The 24,768-nt window shown below is 42.0% G+C and overlaps 1 protein-coding gene across 1 annotated transcript in view; it reads left to right on the plus strand.

Annotated features, from left to right (window-relative positions):
* Positions 1 to 5,492, plus strand: part of ZNF518B (zinc finger protein 518B) — a 46,467-nt gene extending 40,975 nt beyond the window's left edge. Inside the window, exon 2 of the mRNA XM_075333458.1 lies at positions 1,156 to 5,492. Coding sequence (XP_075189573.1) covers positions 1,331 to 3,232 — 1,902 coding nt within the window. The 5' untranslated portion in view covers positions 1,156 to 1,330 and the 3' untranslated portion in view covers positions 3,233 to 5,492. The remainder of the gene's footprint in view (positions 1 to 1,155) is intronic.
* Positions 5,493 to 24,768: the final 19,276 nt, after the last annotated feature.

Consider the following 24,768-nt stretch of genomic DNA (forward strand, 5'->3'; position numbering starts at 1 on the left):
GTTTTAGAATATACCAAAAGTTTGCAATATATTTCTGCATTGATAGATATATAGATGTGTGTATGCAAGTATGTGTATGTATATACAGTATACATCTAATATAATATTATTTATTATTATTATGATGAGAAAAAATCAAATGGTAACTGATAATGATCTGATTTGACAATGCAGTAAAACAACAAAGGGAACCAAATTACCAAGAAAGATAAGCCCAAGGGGTAAACACTTGGAGACATGGACGCCAATTCATCAAGACTGGCATTATCCAAGCTTGTGCTTTGCCATTCTTGACAGACTTCATTGTACTAAAAATCATTGACACACCCTACTTTATGAATTTGGAGGCTCTAGTAAGTGGCATGCGGTGCCCCTGAAATACTCCCCTTGTCTAATTTTTGCTGTAGAAAACGTCCACAGTTTTGATGAATTTGACAGGTTTGGGGGTCGTAGCCAGAACCCCGCCCCAGGTTTGCCCATTTCAGCAGAGCTGATCCAAAGTTCCTTTTGAAACCGCAAAATCACCAAATTTTTGTGCAATTCTGTGTTGCGTACAAAATGTTGCTACTTTTCAAAGCGTTTGCGCCACTTTTGTGGTGTAAAAAGTTTTGATGAATTGGATCCATTGTTTTAAATTCTGTATAATTCTCAATTGCTTAATTTTTAATTTTTATTTTTTTTAAATTTGGATTTTGGCAAAAATTTTCTATGAAATATTTAGTGTATTACATACATTTTTAGTTTTATATATACATTTACCAGAAATATACCTTGACAGCTAATGCTAAGGATTGTCAATAACTGTGTGATTAGACTCTACCAATTGTCAGAATGCAACAACTAAAGTACTAGCTGGACTGTCTCAGTCACTTTTAAGATTTTTTTTTTTTTTTTTTCTTTTACCTTTACATCATCTGTACCTATGAACGCTCAGGTCCTCTCATGTTCTCCATCATGTTCTGCTGATCAGTGGGTCATTAGGTGTTGGAATCTACACTGATCATGGCGTGATATCCTATACTGAGCATAGCCATAATTTGCATTTCAAAAATACCCTTGAATCAGTGTGTGTCTTTGGTTGTTTGTATTTGTTTAATGCTGTGAAACCTTTATCGAATGAACTAATTTTGAATTGTTTTTCTTCATGTGTTTTAGGTCTGTGAAGAACACTTAACAATTTAAGCTCAAGAAAACGATTATACGTTTTTGGAAAATGAAATCAGAATTTTCTTGAACTTCATTGAATCCATAAAACCCATGAACTTGAAGCTTTGACACCATCAGTCACTTTGTGAAGTCTACGTGTCACTGATACTTGTTTGTTACGCCAATGGATTCCTCCTTTAGCGTAGCCTCTTTCCCCATAAACCAATCCTCACAAAACAATAAGTATGTAACACAAGGAGCATTTTTTTGTCAGAAAGCAATAAATGGTGGAACAGAATCCATAATGAATAATTTGATGCAACAACAAATAGGAGAAAAGTTTAACTGTGAAAAATGCAGATTTTCCACAAAGGACTCAAACAAGTACAGAAACCATGTGACTCTTCACAACGACATTAAGTATGCATGCTCACATTGTGAATTTGTGTCTTACACTAAAACGGAATTTCAAAGACACTTGGTAACGCATACAGGAAAATTTCCCTTTACTTGTGGGTACTGTGGATATGGAGCCATCAGAAATGATTACATTGTCAAACACATCAGGAGAATTCATGGTGATGGCAAGATCCAATGTTCTGTGAGTACTGTTGAAAATGAGTCCAAAAAGGCATCAATTAACATAATGCAGACACAAGTGATCGCTCCCAACGCCCAGAGCATCTTAGAGAACAGACCTCCATCAACTGGAGACATAATAGACCTAACATCAGAAGTTGATAGTCTTGGCTCGAATATCAATACTTTCTCTTCCAATGGAAATAACCCTGCAGATGACTTAGAAGTCAAAGTAATCTCACCAGTAGACCAAAAGCTATATCCATGGACACCATTAAGTGTGGCTGCACCAACATCTTTCAAAGTGCCCCCCAATTGTATTGCAGAGGTCATGGAAGTGAAGTCAGTCAACAGTGCGTGTCACCTGGTTTTAAAGTTTTTAAATTTGGTTAACCCAGGTGTTGCAAATCAACCTAGTAAGAACGAAGAACCAAACCATTTAAAACCCATCATCCCATCCAAGAATCCAGTAGAAAACCCATTTGAACCTACATTGCAAGAATGTGCAGTATTATGTGAAAAGTCTCAAGAGAATATATTGATACCATCAAAACCTGTTTGTAAAACTGAAGAAAGTGCCCAACCTAAAGAGACTTGTCCAATTGATAATACCAATGAAATCATAAATGCTGTTGAAGAGTCTGCTAATGAAATATTTGATGACCTTGAGGAGTTTTCTGGAGGTCCAATAATTTCATCTGTGTTTTCCCTAAGTTCTGATTCTCAAAACCTCATTGAAGGGATAAACTGGGATTGTCCAAACACAAGTCCATCGAATGAGGATATAGATTCCACATGCTCCTCTTTGAAGCCCCCTTCAAGTGAAGAACCACCTAGCACATGTAGCTCTGAATCTAATTGTCAGATGGACATTGACAAATCTCAGGATCTTCTTGGAAATACTGCTTCCGAAAAAGAACAATCTGAAGTTCCGAAGGAGAAGGCTATACAACACATTGATGCTGAAATACAGTTATCTGTGAAGTCTGTGTCTACAGATGTCCAGGACCCTGAAAGTCAGCCCAGTGCTCTTCTTCAGGATCATATGGAAGGTGGACGTAGATCCAGCCGTCTTAGCAAGCTGGAAATAAGCAACTTTACCAAGCCACAGGCATTATTTTTATCTTGTGACAAGAGAATAGTCATGCAGCCACTTTCCTGCACAATGCAGAATGATAAAATGACTTCTTCTCATGTGGATGAAGTTAAAAAGAAATTGCAGGTTTTTGTTAAAATGAGAAGAGAGAGTGCTAAAGCAAGAGTTAAAAGACTTGTGGCTCCAGCTGTGAAAAGCGCTTTTCAGCCAAATCTGAGAACTCTAAGGCTCCGTCCAGTAAAGGCGGATCAGGCACATCACATACCAAGCTACAATCAACCGGTCATTGTATTAAACCATCCCGATGTAGAGACAATTGCAATATCTTATATTATGAAAGGAATTCGGCTGTTTAGGGGCAAAATCGCAAAAATAACTTTATCCAAGCAAATGTTTAAGAAGTGTGTATGATAGCGTTTGGTCTGCATACATATCTGCTGGTTAAAACTTCTTTTTTTTTTTTTGTGTTTTAGAGGAATTAAAAACCCTGGTTCCTCCATTTATTTCTTTAGTGTTTTTATTTTTTTTTCTGTCCTCTAATTTAAAATGCTTAAATATGTACATTTTGTTTTATAGATCTGTGGGTCTTTTAATATCTCCATTGTGAATGGAAGTCCAGTCGTCAGTAGGGGCTATATTTTGTCATCAACTTTTGAGCGTCTAGACCCAACACAAGGGGTGAGAGTGTTGTAACTGGTTTCCCACACACCAAAAAATTTTTCACATGGCTAGGATGCTCTTCTCATTTTTCCATATCTCCCCCAGAGTATAATGGAGTGACTGTGTATCTGCGGTCACCTCCCTTTTGCAGGTGACATGGGACTATCTTTCTCAGGATTTTAATGCCTTAAATGTTTTAGTGGGGGGGAATTTTTTTAAAACCTAACAATGTGTATGACTTTAAGGGGGGGAGTTGCTGTGTATCTGCCCATTAATGTTGGTTAAAACATGTATGATCACATGTAGGCAAAGAATCAATAACATGTATGCTAAAAACTGGAGTATATGCTCATACAACATTACACTTCAGGCAAAAAAATATTGTTAAATGGGTTTTCCCAAAATCTCAAGTGGTCAGTGCGGGGCCGACCACTGGTACCCCAGGTGATCTTGAGAATGGAGTTCTGCAGAGCCCCTTTTTTGAATAAAATGGAAAGGCACCTTCTTGTCCTCTCATTCATGGTCAGTGGTACTTCCAACAAAATAAATGGGCAGTCCAACAGCCTATAAATGGAACAGAGACCGACCATGGTCTCTTCTGTTCAAATCTCTGGTTCAAGCTCTGCAGAACCTTATTTTTGGGATTGTTTGAGATCTGAGCGGTCAGAGTCCCATAAAGTTATCTGCTGTCCTTAACGATAGGGAATAACTTGCGAATTTGGGAACACCACTTTATAATATATAAAATCATATAACATAATATGGCATCACTTGGTGACTTGTGTCCCTCCAAAAACCTGAAGGATGATACAGGGCTGATGTGTCTTAAAGGGAACTAGTCAGGTGCAATATGCACCCAGAACCATGAGCAGTTTTGGATGCATATTAGTGATTCCTGCCTAACAGTCCCTGTATACACTAGCATAAATAAACAGATCTTTAGTAAAAGTATTTGTAAAGATCGTTTAGTATATGCTAATGAGGCCAGCGACTAGTCGCAAGGGCGTTTCTTCCCTTGGCTATTTGGCCCACATAGCATGCTAGCACGCCCCAGTGGGCGTATAAACATGTTAATGTATTCACAGGGATGCGCACATACCTCACTCTTGATGGCGGCCGGAGGAGAATGGTGGCACACTGGGCATGATCAGGAGTTCCCCTGACTTCCAATGATACATACTAAACTGATGCCGCGTGTAAGCTTCCCGGCTTCAGTAAGGTACAGTGCACATGACCGGAAGTGCTGGGGACTACGGATCATGGCCAGTGTGCATCGATCCTCCGCCGGCTGCCATCAAGAGTGAGGTATGCATGTTGTCGCTGAGCGTTCATTAGCATGTTAAGGGCGTGATAGCATGCCTTGTTTGCCGACCAGCCAATGGAAGTAACGACCTTGGGACTAGTCGCTGGCCTCATTAGCATATACTAAGCTATATTTTTCTAAATATCTGTTTATTTATGCTAGTGTATACAGGGACTCTTAGGCAGGAATCACTAATAGGCACCCAAAACGGCTTGTGGTTCTGGGTGCATATAGCACCTGACACGTTCCCATTAACCAGTCACCCTGTTATTTTTTAGATCATGCATAGTGCTACACCTATTGGCTGAAGCTTCAGAACGTTGTAATAGCAGGCCCCCTTTAAGTTCTGCAGTATTAGTTCATAGCTAATCAGTATTGACTGTCACAGGCCTTAGGAGCTGATTTGATATCTGCTTATGGGTTAGGGGTACTTCACACACAGCGAGATCGCTACTGAGATCGCTGCTGAGTCACGTTTTTTGTGACTCAGCAGTGGCCTCATTAGCGATCTCGCTGTGTGTGACACTGAGCAGCGATCTGGCGCCTGCTGTGAGATCGCTGCTCGTTACACACAGCCCTGGTTCGTTTTTTTATTGTTGCTCTCCCGCTGATAAGCACACATCGCTGTGTGTGACAGCGAGAGAGCAACAATCCTGAATGTGCAGGGAGCAGGAGCCGGCATCTGACAGCTTGCAGTAAGCTGTAACCAAGGTAAACATCGGGTAACCAAGGTGGTTACCCGATATTTACCTTCGTTACCAGCCTCCGCAGCTCTCACGCTGCCGGCTCCTGCTCCCTGCACACGCTAAGCGGTGTGCGTTGGTAACTAAGGTAAACATCGGGTAACCATACCCGATGTTTACCTTAGTTACCAGTGTCCGCATCTTCCAAACGCCGACTCCGTGCAAGCGCAGCGTTGCTTGCACGTCGCTGCTGGCTGGGGGCTGGTCACTGGTGAGATCTGCCTGTTTGACAGCTCACCAGCAAGCATGTAGCATCGCAGCAGCGATCCTGACCAGGTCAGATCACTGGTGGGATTGCTGCTGCGTCGCTAAAGTGTGACGGTACCCTTACATGTGATCTCAAACAAAGACCATCCTTGTATGTTATATGGGCATATTGAGTTAATATTTTTATACAGTGTTAAATGGGTTGTCCAGTATTAAATTGCGATTATACAAATTAATATTCCTAGGGATGAACTGCAAAACACTTACCATGGACACGACACAACAAAAAAATGCCTCCCCTATAATTTCTGCTTAGACTGTGACTTCAACTTTTTTTCCAAACTGATCATTTCTGATGTTTTTACAGTTCACTACTGCCGCGTACACTACTTTTTACCTTGTTGTCTGTCTGGTGTGACTGTTTACCAGTATTTCGAAAGCCTAATGATACTCACAAGTGTTATCTGCCTTTGTAAAATATATTGTATTATATGTTCCTTGCGGCCAAATATTTTGAAACTGATTATGAAAGCTAGTGCTAAGTAAACTATGAAACTCCCAGGAAAGCAATCTCATTCTAGCTGCCTTTTTATGGTACAAAATAGATAAGGTGGGCAAGAAACTGAAAAAACGCAAACATTGAGATAAATAGGAACCTTGGTAATGCCTTCTTCTGTGTTCTAAATCTAAGCTGCATTGCATTTAGATGTAAGTGCTGCAATAACCCACTGGAGATATAGATTTTCTTCCATTTGTGCCATCTAAAGGGGTTGTCCACTTCCAGAAAAGTGGGCTCCAAACTGTAAAATACCTAATATAACAAACTCAGAAATATCTCGTCCTCCCTGGCTCTAATGCTGACTCCTTGTTACTTTCTAGACTGGTAACATGCGTTTAGGATGCATTCAATTTATATACTAGAAAATGTGTTGACAGATCCAAATTAAAGGGCTTGTCCTTTACTAGGACAACCCCTTCTGATTCCACATGTTTCCCCAAGTAGGTTAATAAAGTCTATACTCCCCTACTGTACCGGCACCATTTCAGTGGTGTCTAGGGCTCACATGTTGCGATATCACTCAAGCCCTGAGTCCAATCAGCACCGGTTTCCTTCACCCCACCTTCAGGTCAAACTAGTTAAGGGAGCGCTGTGGCTCTTCTCATTTCCTGTTTGTTCGTTTGGTCCGAAGACTGGGATAAAGAAGGCGGTGCTGATTGGACTCAGGGCTTGCGTGATATCGCAACCCCACATGAGCCCAGGTACCACTGGAATGGCGCCAGTACGGGAGGTGAAGATAGGTTTTACTATTTTAGCTGGGATTAACGTAGAATCAGAAGGGGGTTATCCTAGTAGTGGACAGCCCCTTTAAATCTGTCAACACCTTTTCTAGTATAAATTGCATGGATTCTATATATATCTTAGACCTGATTTAGTTTGGAGTATTTCTTTTGAAAATGTATGTCACATTGACTGTATACTCATTCATTCCTGATATCAAAATTGAAAATGTATTGTTTAATACATTTTTTTTATTTTTTTTGTACACTGGCCTTTTCAGGTCTAAGATTATTTATTAATGTTTGCTTCTTTACATTGGGTGACAAATTCACTTAAAATACACATTTTTCATTTCCTCCTTTTCCACCATAAAGGGATGTTTAAGATTAAAGGGTCTGTTTTTGTTTTTGCTTGTGTGTTTTTTTTTTTTTTTTTTTTTTTTTTTTTTTTTTTTCTCCCCCCAGAGACCGCACCTCTTGTACTCTAGGCCAACTTCTAGTTTTGTAGCTCATCATTTTTATTGGACTAATGCCCAAAAATTATGCCTGGCTAAGTGTTCCATCAGTGTTACATTTTGGATTCTGCTACCAATACATACTTCCATCTTTTATGGCTTCCTTAAAAAGTAGCAGTAACAATATATTGTCTCAAATAGGAAATTTCAGGAGCAAACTCGTGGGAGTATAGTTTAGACGTTGGGATTACGAACACTAATACCTGAATATGGTGCTAAGGATCGTCAAGGAAAAAAGCACTGCATAGCACCATGTTAAATGTCGCGGGTATGTGGGCACATCTATTTTTGTAAATACTTGTGTTCCCCCGTGAACAATTCTACAAAATCTTTTTCTAGGAGTCTTCATCGTGCTGTTCCTGTTAGTCCTCCTGTAAATATGACTAATAACTTAGTGATGCCATTCACCTTTTACAAACTAAAGGTTCTCCTTAGTAATCTACAGATTGTAGCATCTTATTTCGGGTGAGGTGGTCAACCCATCCCGATCTCCGATAATATGTAGAGTTTAGTCCAGTTTGCTAGATGATTGGTAATATGAGTAACTTTTTACAATTGTTTCCATTAGTTATACAATTCTTCTAGAACTAAAATTTAAAGATGGGGCTCATGACCCAGGTCGTGAAGAAGTGTCATTTTAAAATGCAAAAGTTTCTGATCTTTACTACAGTTTTTTTGTTTTACTTGTTCAAATTGAATGTTTAAAATTGTATTCAATTTTGCTTTTATTAATACTGAGATGAGCACGTTTTCCTAATTTGTTGAGCCATAGGTATCAAACCTGCTAAACAGAAAAAAAAATACAAGTATTATTCATAACGACCTATCAGGGATCAGCTTTCATTTAACCAACTCTGCGGGGAAAAAGTGCTGCATTGTGATTGGCTATTGAGAGCAGATAAGGCCAATTTGTATTAGGCAGTTAGGTTAAATATGACCCATTGTATTAAGCCAAATTAATAGCTTCAAATTCTGAAGTTTGTTTTTTTTCATTCCGTGTTAAATGATAAGACTAACTGTTTTGCACAAGTCATGTTAAAGGTATTTTTTCATGGAAAATATTACTTTGTAAAATAAAATAAAATGTAAAATTAAAGCTTAAGTTTTTTTTTTACCATTGAACAAAAATTTATTGCATCAGTGACCAGACTGAGTAACTGTAGAGAAGAATAGATGTCTCTTAACACAAATCCTTTTAATCTGAACACTAAACTGATGACAAAATAAAACTAATAGTTTCACTTGTTTTGAAAAATTCAATATATAAAAAAAAATCAGAAAATTGAAATGTTAAAATTTTGCCTAAAACTGGGTAAATTAATTGAAAATTGAAAGCACATCCAACCTCTGAATTGGGCCACCATTATTCATCAGTACAGGATCAAATGACCAAGTACCATTACAGCCTGCTGGTTGGTCAGTCTGACTATTCATTCAAAAGGTCAAGCATATACTGTACAGACCAAAAGTTTGGACACACCTCATTCAAAGAGTTTTCTTTATTTTCAGGACTCTGAAAATTGTAGATTCCATTGAAGGCATCAAAACTATGAATTAAAAAATGTGGAATTAAATACTTAAAGTGTGAAACAACTGAAAATATGTCTTATTTTCTAGGTTCTTCGAAGTAGCCACCTTTTTGCTTTGATTACTGCTTTGCACACTCTTTGCATTCTCTTGATGAGCTTCAAGAGGTAGTCACCGGAAATGGTCTTCCAACAGTCTTGAAGGAGTTCCCAGAGATGCTTAGCACTTGTTGGCCCTTTTGCCTTCACTCTGCGGTCCAGCTCACCCCAAACCATCTCGATTGGGTTCAGATCTAGTGACTGTAGAGGCCAAGTCATCTGGCGTAGCACCCCATCACTCTCCTTCTTAGTCAAGTAGCCCTTACACAGCCTGGAGGTGTGTTTGGGGTCATTGTTCTGTTGAAAAATAAATAATGGTCCAACTAAACGCAAACTGGATGGAATAGCACACCGCTGCAAGATGCTGTGGTAGCCATGCTGGTTCTGTATGCCTTCAATTTTGAATAAATCCCCAACAGTGTCACCATCAAAGCACCCCCACACCATCACACCACCTCCTCCATGCTTCACGGTGGGAACCAGGTATGTAGAGTCCATCCGTTCACCTTTTCTACAAAGACATGGTGGTTAGATCCAAAGATCTCAAATTTGGACTCATCAGACCAAAGCACAGATTTCCACTGGTCTAATGTCCATTCCTTGTGTTCTTTAGCCCAAACAAGTCTCTTCTGCTTGTTGTGTGTCCATAGAAGTGGTTTCCTAGCAGCTATTTTACCATGAAGGCCTGCTGCACAAAGTCTCCTCATAATAGTTGTTCTGGAGATGAGGTGTGTCCAAACTTTTGGTCTGTACTGTACTTACTACCTTATAACTGTGTCAGGAGTTGCCTAATCATCATCAGAAAATGTGATTGGAGTTACAGCGTACCTCCCCATTGAGAACTTGTATAGTACAGTCCAAGCAGTTAAATTATACAGAAATGTTGGGTGCTGTCTTGAGAGATCAGAAATGCAGATCTTCTTGAGACGAAGGGGGTCACTATAAGATCACGTAGACCAAGTGGAGAGCATTTTTTTTTTTCTCGAGGAGCCACAAAATAAGTTGTATGCATTATCAGAAAAAGGTATTTACAAAATTTAATAAGAACTGCCACCTTAAGCCTATTTGGAAAGTGTTTTTATTAATTTCCTCTTCCACTTGGTTTTAATGGTGGAAGCTGTCACTTTAAGTGCCAGAACTTTTGAAAAAAAAAACCTGAATGCTTCAAGTTCAAAATTCTTGATTCTTATTCTGGACATCTTACAGCAGGGAAGGGTGTGACACTAAAAATATATATATATATATATATATATATATATATATAATATAATATTTCTGTAAAACAAAACCAGTCAACTTTTATCGAATATGCATGGGCAAAAATGTCAGATTTCTGCATGAAACACTAAAGGTTTTGCAAAAAATGTTGACATTTTTCACAGTTGTTAAAATGTAGCGATTTTTGACGTTTCATGCTACTTCAGACCAGATCAGCCATCTAATGCCGAGCTGGGGTAGAACAGGTTTGGTAAAGCTAGCCCAATAAATTTATGAAGAGTGACTTGGAGATCTTTTCAGGTCATTTGCATATAAGAAAAAGATGGATTTCTTGGGAACCTGTAATGGTCGAGGTAGCGAGTGGTGAGTGGATCCACTGGGCCACAGCACACAAAATACCTGGCCAATATGATACCATGCATCAGTGGCCAGTAGAGCAGATTTGACTGATTTATGGTCTGATGCAGCAGCAACTAGGATAGCAGATTCAACGGATATGGAATGATGCAGCAGCCAGGACTATGAAACAGACAGACATGTTTAAGTCAAAGCAGCAGCACATAGGTAAGGGATCTGAACAACTAGCAATGCATCTCTAGGATTAGAAAATGTTGCTTGGGCCTTAAATTCTGGGTCTCTCTCAGCTATAGGCTGAGAAGCATTTCCAGGTTAGGGTGTGCTGGTACTTTAAGAAAAGGTGCGCGTGCACCCGAAGAGTGCTTCCAGGAGACGTGTGTGGCATGCTCAGGCCTCGAGAGTCGACAGCAGGGACGAAGCAGCCACCGCTGAGCAACCAGGAGGGTGAGATTACCGGCGTCCCTGCTGGTGAAGAGGGGCAGGACAGTGCATGGATGCCAGTAAGTGTGTTACAGTACCCACCCTCATTTTCTAGGAATCTCTTTAAAGAGAAGAGTGGCATTAATGTTCTCTTTGGTTCCCATGACCTCACCTCAAGATCAAACTCCTTCCAGACCACTAAAGAGATTTTAACTCGAACCCTCTGTACAGCAAGGATGGAGTCAAAGACGTCTTAATCACTGACCGAGGGAGGAGAGGTTCCTGGATCCCGGATGTAACTGCTCAGGATGACCGGTTTGAGGAGAGACATGGAATGAGTTGAGAATATGCAAGGAGGCTGGAAGCTTCAGCTAGTAGGACATGTCATTGAGCCATTGGAGCACCTCCAAGGGACCAATAAAATGGGGACCCAACGTGTAGGCTGGTAACTTGAGACGAACATATCTGGAAGAGAACCTCTGGGCCGCAACAAAGAGCGTCTGTGTCTCTTGTCCACATGCCCCTTCATTCAGATGGAGGACTGCTCCATGGAGGACTTGGTCTCTGCCATGATTTTAGAGAAACTCTTGACCAGAGCATTGGCTGCTGGATTGCCAGAGGTGCTCACCACAGGGAATAGCATTTTGGCCTGCTGTCCATACACTGTGGATCGTAGAGTTAGCAGAGGACTCTGTCACGTGGTTATTGTAAGAGAACTGCCCATGGCGGAAGCTTGACCTAATCACTGTGGTACTTGTTGACTAAGGGCCACAAGAAATTTGTCAGGATCTGGTTGACCCGTTGTACTTGACCATTGGACTACCGATGGTAGGCCAATGAGAACTCTAAGGTGACATCCAGCAGCTCATATGTATTCCTCCAAAACTGAGATGTGAACTGGACGTCTGTCGAACACAATGTGAAGAGGTAGGCTGTGGAGGTGGAAAATGTATTGAAACCAGACAGTGGAGTGAAATGGGCCATCTTGGAAAACCTGTCCCACTACTACCCAGATGATGGTACAACCAGAGAACCTTGGCATATCCATGATGAAGTCCATTGAAATGTGCTGCTAAGGAGAAGACCACACGGTTAACAGGAGTAGTAGCCCCAACTGGGAGCTTCTTTGGGTGTTTCTTATGAGCACACAAGGGACAAGCCAAGACAAATTTCTCAAGGTCTTTAGAGTGTTGGCCACCAGTAATGCCGCAATATCAGCAGAGTTGTCATCTTTTGTCCGGCATGACCGGACAGCCTTGAAGAGTGACCCCCCCATTGCAACACACACCGCCTATCTGCATCAGGAATGACAATCATTCTGCGTGGAACCTTGAGATATATTTAATGGAGCCATCCAGAGCATCTTAGACTCTCAATAATATGTTGAGGCTGTCCACCTTGATCTGCCTACAAAAAGGACAATCTGCCTTGACGTTCTTTTTGGCTGGACGGAAATGTAGGACAAAGTCAAAGCGGGTGAAGAACAGCAACCAGTGCGCTTGGTGCGGATTCAGCCTCTGAGCTGACTTTAGGTAGGCTAAGCTTTGTGGTGAATGTAAATTGCTGTATGCACTACCTCCTCCTAAAGCTATGGCCATTTCTCAAAAGCCATCTTGATCACCACCAGTTCTTGGTTGCTAATCGAGTAAGTTATGCTCACAAGCATTGAAGGTCCTGGAAAAGAAATAAACCACAGGTTACCATCTTAATAGCAGCAGACTTCTGCATGAGAAATGCATCAGGATGGAGGATGAAGTTTTTACTTACAAGAGGAACTTCATAATAATCTACAGTCTCTGCAGTTCTGGAGCCGAAGAGAAAGCCTGCGTGAGCATGATAAATGTGCTCTCCGCTTCCGGAGTCCACTTCTTAGGATTCGCCCCCTTGCAGGTCTGGGCCTTGATGGGAAGAATCTGAGATGAAAATTGAGGGATGAACTCAAGGTAATAATTGGCAAAACCAAGGAACCAATGGATTGCCTTTATTCCATCAGGACAGGGCCACTTCACCAACGCAGACACCTTGTCCAGCGCCATCTTCAAGTTGGTGTCAAAGATTATGTAGCCCAGGAAAGGCAGAGAAGACCGTTTCGAATTTAACCTATAGATGATTCTCCTTTTAATCTCTGTAGTAACTCGCAAACATTCCTCCTACGGGTGGGTAGATTGGGAGAGAACGAGAAAATGGTGTCAAGGTACACCACCATGCTTGAGTAGAGCAGGTCTTAGAATATATCATTGACGAATTGCTGGAAGAGTGCCAGAGCATTGCTGACCCCAAATGGCATTTCCCAATACTCCTAGTGGCCATCATGGGTAGTAAAGGCTGTCTCCAGATGAAGTTGTATGCACCACAAAGGTTAAACTTGGAGAATATCTTGGAATCTCCGAAACAATCGAACAACTCTGATGCTAGCGATGCCGAGCGCGATAGTACCCACCCCGTCACACATGCGATATCTTGTGATAGCTGCGATAGTGAATATTATCGCTATGGCAGCTTCACACACACTTACCTGCCCTGCGACGTCGCTCTGGCCGGCGACCCACCTCCTTCCTAAGGGGGCATGTCGTGCGGCGTCACAGCGACATCACACGGCAGCCGTCCAATAGAAGCGGAGGGGCGGAGATGAGCGGGACGTAAACATCCCGCCCACCTCCTTCCTTCCACATAGCCGGTGGAGGCAGATAAGGAGATGTTCCTCGCTCCTGCGGCTTCACACACAGCGATGTGTGCTGCCGCAGGAACGAGGAACAACATCGTATCTCCTATTGGTGCGACATTATGAAAATGTCCGACACTACACAGATCACCGATTTACGATGCTTTTGCAATCGTTTATCGGCGCAGAGGCTATCTAGGCTTTACATGTTGCGACGTCGTTACCGATGCCGGATGTGCATCACTTTCGGTTTGACTCCGACAATATCGCAGTAGCGATGTTGCAACGTGCAAAGTACCCCTAAAGCAGGCTTTACACGCTAAGACATTGCTCAAGTGATCTCGTTGGGGTCACGGAATTTGTGCCGCACATCCGGTCGCTTTAGCGATACCGTTGTGTGTGACACCTATAAGCGATTTTTCATCGTCGCAAAAACGTGAAAAATCGCTCATCGGTGACATGGGGGTCCATTCTCAAATATCGTTACTGCAGCAGTAACGAAGTTGTTCCTCGTTCCTGCGGCAGCACACATTGCTCCGTGTGACACCACAGGAACAAGGAACCTCACCCTACCTGTGTCCCGGCCACAATGGGGAAGGAAGGAGGTGGGCGAGATGTTGCGCTTCTATTGGGCGGCGGTTCAGTGACGTCGCTGTGACGCTGAATGAACTGCCCCCTTAGAAAGGAGACGGTTTGCCGGTCACAGCGACATCACAGGGAAGGTAAGTCCGTGTGATGGGTCCGGGCGATGTTGTGTAGCCGATGGGGGCTGGTACGCACGCTGGCAATATCGGTACCGATATCGCAGTGTGTAAAGCAGCCTTAAGTGTCAGCGGGTATTTTTTTTTTTTTGTGATTTGGTTGAGATCTTTAAAATCAATACAAGGTATAAGGGAACCATATTATTTCACAAAGAAGAATCCAGCTCTGGTCTTGATGTATTCGGATATGGCTTGAGTTTCTGCCTGAGACTGAGCGTAGATACAGCCACAGGGAGGGGTGGAACCAGGAAGTAGGTCAATAGGATTCATATGGCATACACACGTGGACAAAATTGTTGGTACTTCTTGTTTAATTAAAGAAAAATCCACAATCTGACAAAAGTAATAAATAAAAAATCTATGAAAATGACCCAATGAAAGTCACACATTATTTTTCAACCATATGTCCACAGAATTTTTAAAAAAATAAAACTCATGAAATAGGCCTTGACAGAAATGATATTCCTGAAAATGTTACAAAAGGGATGTTAAATCAAGGTGTGTCCACGGATTAGCATCACAGGTGACTACAATTTTGTAATCAGTCAGTGGACCTGTATATAGGGCTGCAGATACTCACTGAGCGGTTTAGTGACATGGTGTGTATCACACTCAACATAGACCAGAGGAAGCAAAGGAATGAGTTGTCTCAGGACATTATAAAGAAAATTATAGACAAGTATTTTAAAGGTAAAGGTTATAAAACTATCTCCAAGCAGCTTGATGTTCCTGTGACTATAATTGCACATATTATTCAGAAATTTAAGATCCATAGAACTGTAGCCAACCTCCCTGGATGTGGGCGCAGGAGGAAAATTGATGACAAATCAAAGAGACAGATAATACAAAAGGTAACAAATGAGTACAGAAAAACCTCTAAAGAGATTAACGGTAAACTTCAAGTAACCGTGTCAGATCACACCATCCATCGTTGTTTGAGCCAAAGTGGACTTCATGGGAGACTACCAAGGAGGACACAATTGTTGAGAAAAATATCGTAAAAAAAAAAGTCAGATTGGAATTTGCCAAACTACATGTTGACAAGCCACAAAGCTTCTGGGACAATGTCTTATGGACAGGTGAGACAAAAATGTAACTTTTGGCAAGGCACATTACCTCTATGTTCACAGACAGAAAAATGAAGCATATCAAGAAAGAACGCTGTCCCTACTGTGAAACATGGAGGAGGCTCTGTTATGTTCTGGGGCTGCTTTGCTGCATCTGGCACAGGGTGTCTTGAATCCATGCTGGGTGCAATGAAATCTCAAAACTGAAGGGTTTCTAGAAAGAAATGTGCTGCTGTGTTAGAAAGCTTGGTTCAGTCGCAGGTCATTGGTCTTGCAACAGAATAATGACCCAAAACACACAACTAAAAACACCCAAAAATAGGTAAGCGGAAAACATTGGACTATTCTGAAGTGGCCTTCTATGAGCCCTGACCTAAATCCTATTGAGCATCTTTGAAAAGAGCTGAAACATGTCATCTGGAAAAGTCAACCTTTAAACCCGAGACAACTGGGGCAGTTTGCTTTTGAGGAGTGGGCCAAAATACCTGTCGAGAGGTGCAGAAATCTCATTGACAGTTACAGGAATTGTTTGTTTGCTGTGATTGCCTCAAAAGTTTGTGGATCAAAATATTAAGTTAAGGGTACCATCATTTCTCTTCAGGCCTATTTCGTGATTTTATTATTATTTTTTTTAAGTCTGTGGAAGCATGGTTGAAAAGCAATGTCTGACTTTTCATTTATTCATTTTCATAGATTTTTTTTTAATTTTATTTATTACTTTAGTCAGATTCAAGTTATTTCTGTTACCATTGTGGGTTTTTATTTCGTTAAATGAGGGGTACCCACAATTTTGACCACATGCGTATGAGGGGACAGAGTCTCAGCCTCCTTGTCAAAGACATCTGCGTAGGCCCAGTAGGCAGACGGCAGACCTGGAAGAGTTGAGGGCCTCACGGGTGGCCAAGCAGGTTGAACTGAGACATTTTTAGTGACAGCAGTAACCCCACCTGAGCACATCTCCGAATCTCCGGTCTAAAACCAGTTCATGCCTCAAGCTACGGCAGGCCCAAGAACAGTAGATGTGACATTCCTGGTAGCACATAAAAAGCAATTTTTTCCATATGCAGCATTACCACCTGAAGGTCAAGTTGCTCAGTGACAAACTAGATATCCTCAAACAGAGGCTTTCAATCCACGGACAACACTGCAAAGGGAACTTGAAGTTAATGGACGAGATTCTGATACCGATCTGCAATGGCCTGCTGTATGAAGTTCCTGGCGGAACCACAGTCCAGTAAGGCCGACTCTGTGAATCGGGTGTTGCCACAATTTACGGACATGGATACAGTGAAGGAAATAGTTATTTGATCCCTTGCTGATTTTGTAAGTTTGCCCACTGACAAAGACATAAACAGTCTAATTTTAAGGGTAGGGTTATTTTAATAGTGAGAGAATATCCAAAATAAAATCCAGAAAATCACATTGTATAAATTTATATAAAGTTATTTGCATTTTTCAGCAAGAGATAAGTATTTGTTCCCTCTGGCAAACAAGACTTAATACTTGGGGGGAAAAACCCTTGCTGGCAAGCACAGCAGTCAGACTGTTTTGTAGTTGATGATGAGGTTTGCGCACATGTCAGGAGGAATTTTGGCCCACTCCTCATTGCAGATCATCTCTATCTCTTGACAACTCAGAGCTTTAGCTTCATCCATAAGTTTTTAATATGGGATTGAGGGCTGGAGACTGGCTAGGCCACTCCATGACCTTAATGTGCTTCTTTTTGAGCAACTCCTTTATTGGCTTGGCTGTATGTTTTGGGTCGTTGTTGTGCTGGAAGGCCCAGCCACGACCTATTTTTAATGTCCTGGCGAAGGGAAAGAGGTTGTCACTCAGGATTTTACAGTACATGGCTCCATTTATTCTCCCACTGATGCAATGAAATAGTCCTTAGCAGAGAAACACCCCCAAAACATATTCTTTCCACCTCCATGCTTGGCAGTGGGGATGGTGTTCTTTGGGTCATAGGCAGCATTTTTCTTCCTCCAAACACAGCGAGTTGAGTTAAGGCCAAAAAGTTCAATTTTTGTCTCAACTGACTACAGCACCATCTCTTAATCATTCTCAGAATCTTCCTGGTGTTTATTGGCAAGCTTCAGAAGGGCTTGTACATGTGCCTTCTTGAGCAGTGGGACTTTGTGGACAGTGTATGGTTTTAAGACGTTACGGTCTAAATGTGTTACCAATGTTTTTGTTGGTCAAAGTGGTCCCAGCTGCCTTGAGATCATTAACAAGTTCCCCTCGTGTAGTTTTAGGCTGATCTCTCACCTTCCTCATAATCCTGGATACCCCGTGAGGTGAGATTTTGCATGGTGCCCCTGATCGATGACGATTGACACTTATATTATTATTTTTTTTTTATTACTATTGCACCAACAGTTGTCTTCTCACCTAGTGTCTTTCTTATGGTTTCGTAGCCGATTCGAGCCTTGTGCAGGTCTATGATGTTGTCCCTGACATCCTTAAGGCCCAGTCACACACAGCGACTTACCAGCGATCCTGAAAACAATGCGACCTGATAGGGATCGCTGGTAAGCCGCTGGGAGGTCGCTGGTGAGATGTCACACAGTCAGATCTTACCAACGTTACCTGTATAACAATCTCAATAGTCACTGTGATCCTGTCACACAGTGTCAAACACAGCGATGTGTCCTGCCCAGCAGGACATCGCCTTTGAAGAAAATGGCCTGGACCATTCTTTAATGACTAGCAATCTCACAGCAGGGGCCTGATCACTGGTAGATGTCACACATAACGAGATCGCTAATGGGATCGCTACTGCGTCAGAAACCGTGACTCAGCAGTGATCTCACTAGCGATCTCGTTATGTGTGACAGTACCTTTAGAAAGCTCTTTGTTCTTGCCCATGTTGTAGTAGTTAGAGTCTGACTGAGTCTGTGGACAGGAGTCTTTTACACAGGTAACAATTTAAGACAGCTGTCTTTAAGTGGTCTGTAGGAACCAGACCTCTTAATGGGTGGTATGGGATCAAATACTTATTTCTCTCTGAAAAATACAAATACATTTTATATTAATTTATACAATGTGATTTTCTGGATTTGATTTTGAATATTCTTTCTCTCACTATGAAAATTAACCTACCTTTAAAATTATAGACTGTTCATGTCTTTGTCAGTGGGTAAACTTACAAAATCAGCAAGGAATCAAATAATAATTTCATAATTTCCTTCACTGTACATATATATATATATATATATATATATATATATATATATATATATATATATATAATTTATAATTATAGGGATGGAGAAGACTTGCTTTGACTAAGGGTAATCTCTTACATGTCCTAGGCTTGGCAGTTTCACTGCTTTCTTGAACAGAAGCGAACCAGGTGAGTAGGATTTCCACAGTAAAAGCACCCCTCTCCGGTGCGACAGACCTCTCGGGCAGCTTTGCCGGATGCCCTTGATCCACCTCCGTGGCTCAGGAGGAGCCACAGAGACCACAAGTCGCAGCATTATTGACCTCTGGAATGAAGAAGCCAGGTGCAACAACCTCCTCTCTGTTTGCTTCTCTGGATCTTTCTTGGAACTTGCATTTAGCCAGTGATACCAGAAGGCACATCTCAACCAACCAGCTCATCTTTGATGCTACTGAACGATCCTTCCCAGAGTGCAGCCACCATTCATTGTTCCAGCCCAGACTGGAGGACTGCAGTTGAAGCGGATGGCATACTGGCCTACAGTGGGACTCAACTGGTGCAGTCTGAGTGAAGACGCAGCTAAGGAGACTACCGAGCTTATTGAACACCTTATGGAATTCCTCCAGGAGCATCTTCAGGTTCTGGATGAAGGGGTCACTCCTCTCCCACAGTGGATTGAACCAGGTAAGAGCCTCGCTAGTCAGGTACAACATTATGAAGGCCACTTTGGTTCAGTACAAGATGAACTATTGTGGCAAAAGTTCAAAGTGCAAGGACCACTCACTTATAAATCCCCTGCATGGTTGGGGATCGCCGTCAAACTGTGGAGTAGACAAATGAGGGCTGCAGCTTGGAACTGGAATTGTAGAAGGAGTAGGGACTTCAGCCAGTGCCAAGGCCAATAGAAACACTTGAGTCAAGGCGTGCAGGACATCACTAGAGCCAGCGGGATCCATGGCCTGGCAAACTGTAATGCTTGCTTATGCAAGCGGGGAGTGGATCCACTGGGCCACAGCACATAGAATACCTGAGGGATGTGGCTATCACTCACACCAGGTTTTCACCAGAGCCTATGATGGTGAGGGTAGATTTGGCTACAGGTTGAAACCAGGTGACACTCAGGGAGACTCAATGCTGCGACTTCTGACCCCTGAGGTATGGACACCGACGGCCTCTGAAGAGGCAGGTGCAGCCGGGACAGCTGATGCTGCAGCCTCAGCTCGTATGGAATGATGCAGCATTGGTAGCTGTACAGCAGGTTTGGCCAATATGGTATAATGCAGCAGGTATGGCTGATATTGTACGATGCAGCAGAGACTATTACCAGGTTCGGCTGATCAGGAATGATTCGTAGTCCCAACTGCTGTAAGAGAGGTGTAAGTCACAGAAGCAGCACATAGGTAAAGAGACCTGAACAACTAGCAATGTATCTCTAGGATTAAACCACGGTGCCCAAGCATAAGGGGATGGTGTCTTCAATACCTGTTCCCTCTCAGCCTATATTCTTTAAGAAAATGTGCGCAAATGCCCTAAGAGTGCTCCCAGGAAGCCTGTGCACCATGTGCAGACCCTGGAATTGCCAGCAGGGGCTGGGTATGGAGCCGCCAAAGCTGAGTGGCTGGGAGGGTGATTGTACTAGTGTCCTCACTAGGGAAGAGGGGCAGGACAGTGCTAGGACACCGGTAAGGGTGTGGCCAAACCATTCATCGGATCGAAGATATCAAGATATTTGATTCAACCTGCTATGACCTGCATGCCCATTTCTTAGGAGAGTTGGATACAACTGACATGCTCTTTAGTCAGCTGAGGAACATATCTTACAGTTATGACAATTATAAATACTTTTGGATTTATTGCTGAGAAGAAAAAGACTGATCCCCACACAAATATACAGTGTACTGTACATTTATATAAATGAACAGCACATAGAGCTTTCTAGTGAACTTTTTACACCTAGGCGTTGACAAAGACTCATCCTCTCCAACTAGAGGAAAGAAGGCTGAACTCGAACGAATAGTCTTTCAACCTTGAAACTGTAAATCCATAAAACCTTTATTTTGATCCTTTTTTAGTAAGCCAAAACTAAGTATCAAAACCTGTCCATTTACTGTTTGTGTCTCACAAGGGTAGTTTGGTAGTATATGTTGTGTTAGCTATGCAAAGAGCAATTGTAGTTTTGTTTGACTTCTAATATACTTTTTTGACCTTTTGAAAGAATTTATTCAACAAATGCAAAGCAGCATACCTAAAGGCACTAACCTCAGACTCCTGCAATATGTGAATGTTAACTCTTTGTTTCCTGAAGGCTAGATCTCAACTCAAGGTCTAAGATTTTGGATACAGTTTTTTTTTTGGAGGCCTGTTCTCTCCTAAATATTGTAAATTGAATGAAACAAGGGAGATCAAACATGTCTCAGTATCTTTATATCATTTTTGCTGGATGAATAAATTAGATGTAACAGAATTACAATTCTGAGTCCAATAGTTGTATTTTGTTAAATAAGCTATATATCAAATTGGTTACCAGTGTTTTATGGTTTGTTTTTTTGGGTTTTTTTTTTGTTTATGGCAGACTTTTTAGTTTTATAGAACATTCTTACTTCGTTCAAACAAATACCTGGTGATTCTAAATTTGAAAACCAGTAATAATAATCTTACATATGTAGGATAGTCTGGAAGGTTCTGGAGAAAGAATGGATGTATTGCCGCGCTACCACCAATGCATTGGTGGTAGCGCGGCAATACATCCATTCTTTCTCCAGTACCTTCCTAATTATTCACGTGGAGCTGCAGCAACCGCCATTAAATTATACGTTATATAGGAGTTGTGCCTGCCACCAGCCTGCCAGGTGAGTGGTTTTAATATAACCTAACACCATTTATCTGGTAAAGCCCTATTTTGCGATCTCCTTTGTTTTCAGCCTGATATGTAGGATAGTAAATGTAGAAATATAAGATAATGGTGAGAAGTGTGAATTTACAGGAGAGTAAGAAGACGCAGTTTGGCTTAGCTCTAGCATTTAACTTTCAGCCCCAGATGTTTAGCTGACTCACGGCACAACTTCTTTATTCCAGAACTTGCCGCCAGTCCAGTGCAGAAGTTGTAGGACACCATTGCTGTAGAAAGCTGCTGCCACCTATGCTAATGGGTCCTGATGTGCTGTTATGTGGAAGAATTTTGGTTCCTTAAAGCTAATGTAACAATTTATTAATTATTTAAAGAAATTTTTAACATTACCTAAACTAAAATTAATACATTTTACTAATCATCTACTGGGTGTTGCCATTTTTAATTACTGATGTATATACAGTACAGACCAAAAGTTTGGACACACCTTCTCATATCTAGAACAGCTATTAAGAGGAGACTTTGTGCAGCAGGCCTTCATGGTAAAATAGCTGCTAGGAAACCACCGCTAAGGACAGGCAACAAGCAGAAGAGACTTGCTTGGGCTAAAGAACACAAGGAATGGACATTAGACTAGTGGAAATCTGTGCTTTGGTCTGAGGAGTCCAAATTTGAGATCTTTGGATCCAACCACCGTGTCTTTGTAGAAAAGGTGAACGGATGGACTCTACATGCCTGGTTCCCATGGAAGCATGGAGGAGGAGGTGTGATGGTGTGGGGGTGCTTTGCTGGTGACACTGTTGGGGATTTATTCAAAATTGAAAGCATACAGAACCAGCATGCCTACCACAGCATCTTGCAGCGGCATGCTATTCCATCCAGTTTACGTTTAGTTGGACCATCATTTATTTTTCAACAGGACAATGAACCCAAACACACCTCCAGGCTGTGTAAGGGCTATTTGACTAAGAAGGAGAGTGATGGGGTGCTATGCCAGATGACCTGGTCTCCACAGTCACCAGATCTGAACCCAATCGAGATGGTTTGGGGTGAGCTGGACCGCAGAGTGAACGCAAAAGGGCCAACAAGTGCTAAGCATCTCTGGGATCTCCTTCAAGATTGTTGGAAAACCATTTCCGGTGACTACCTCTTGAAACCCATCAAAAGAATGCCAAGAGTGTGCAAAGTAGTAATGAAAGCAAAAGGTGTCTACTTTGAAGAACCTAGAATATAAGACAAATTTTCAGTTGTTTCACACTTTTTTAAGTATTTCATTCCACATGTTTTAATTCATAGTTTTGATGCCTTCAATGTGAATCTACAATTTTCAGAGTCATGAAAATAAAGAAAACTCATTGAATGAGAAGGTGTGTCTAAACTTTTGGTCTGTACAGTATATCAGAGCATGACACTTACACACCACAAATATGGCAGACACAAGCCATTGGAGACTGCAGTCAGTGTCCGACCCGTTCTCCAAAGCTATGGCTGTATCAGCCTTAGGGCCACTTTACACGCTACGACATAGCTAAAGTGATGTCATTGGGGTCACGAAATTTGTGACGCACATCTGGCCGCGTTAGCGATGTCGTTGCGTGTGACACCTATGAGCAATTTTGAATCGTTGCAAAACCGTTCAAAATCACTAATTGGTGACATGGGAGTCCATTCCCAATTATCGTTGCAGCTGCAGGTACGATGTTGTTCGTCGTTCCTGCGGCAGCACACATCGCTATGTGTGACACCACAGGAACGAGGAACCTCACCTTACCTGCGGCCGCCGGCAATGAGAAAGGAAGAAGGTGGGCAGGATGTTACGTCCCGCTCATCTCCGCCCCTCTGCTTCTATTGGCCGGCCGCTTAGTGACGTTGCGGTGACGCCGAATGCACCTCCCCCTTGAGGGAGGGATTGTTCGGCAGTCACAGCGACGTCGCTGAGCAGGTATGTGCGTGTGACGCTGCCGTAGCGATAATGTTCACTACGGCAGCAATCACCACATATCGGCCGTACGACGGGGGCGGGTGCTATTGCGCTCGACATCGCCAGCAAATGCTAGCGATGTTGCAGCGTGTAAAGCGGCCTTAGACTGTGCACACCAGAATGTTATGTCCAATATATAGCAGTGGGGAAAGTTGTGTACCATTTTATTTGACTTGATCACATTCAATCAAGCAGTTTTCACATTTCAAGTGAGTCTTCAGCTCTGAACAGGACAATTTTCAAACTCTCGTATCTTATCTATCACACAACTCCAAGGTTGTTCAACACTTTTAATTCTTTCCTCCATCCCCATTTGCCCTTCTAATCTCCCTAATTTCAACTGAAGACTTCGCCTCAACATTTCAAAAACCAGATCAATGACCTCAGAGAAAGCTTTAATATTCAACCACAACAACTTCCCTGTATAACAGACCAATGCCCTTCCCTCATGACCTCCTTTCCCACCATCACTAAAGAAAAGATTGCTCATTTTCTGTCCAAGTCACACCTAACCACTTGTACTCTAGACCCTATTGTTCCTACCTCCTCCCCAACCTTACTAATATTCTTATCCCAGCCCTAACCCATTGCTTTAACGAATAGTGATGAGCAATCACTACCATACTTAAGTACTCGTAACAAGCAGTCATACTCTCAGAGGGACTTGAGTTGTGCACCGAGTATAATGGAAGTGAAAGGGAAACTTGAGAATTTTTCCAGAAGATCTTTTGGAAAAATGCTCAAGTTCACCATTGACTTCCATTATACTCGGTTCACAAGTTGAGCTCTTCTAAGCATCCAACTGCTTGTTACAAGTACCGAGAACCCAAGCATGGTAGTGCTCACGCATTACTACTTATTAACCTTCGGCGTCTTTTTTTTCCTCATTTAAATATTCAACCATCCCACCTATCTTGAAGACCAGAATTGCTGAAGCAGAACATCCACATTGCACTTTCAACCCATCTTTCATTCAACACACTCTGACAGCCTACAATCTGTCTTCCATCTCCACCACTCCGCTGAAGCTGCCCTAATCAAAATTACAGATAACCTGTTGTCTGCAAAGCTCACAGACGATACTCAGTACTCCTCTTCCTAGACCTGTTCTTTGACTTGGACACAATCAACCACTC

Source organism: Anomaloglossus baeobatrachus, chromosome 1, assembly GCF_048569485.1.
Source record: "Anomaloglossus baeobatrachus isolate aAnoBae1 chromosome 1, aAnoBae1.hap1, whole genome shotgun sequence".
NCBI lineage: Eukaryota > Metazoa > Chordata > Amphibia > Anura > Aromobatidae > Anomaloglossus > Anomaloglossus baeobatrachus.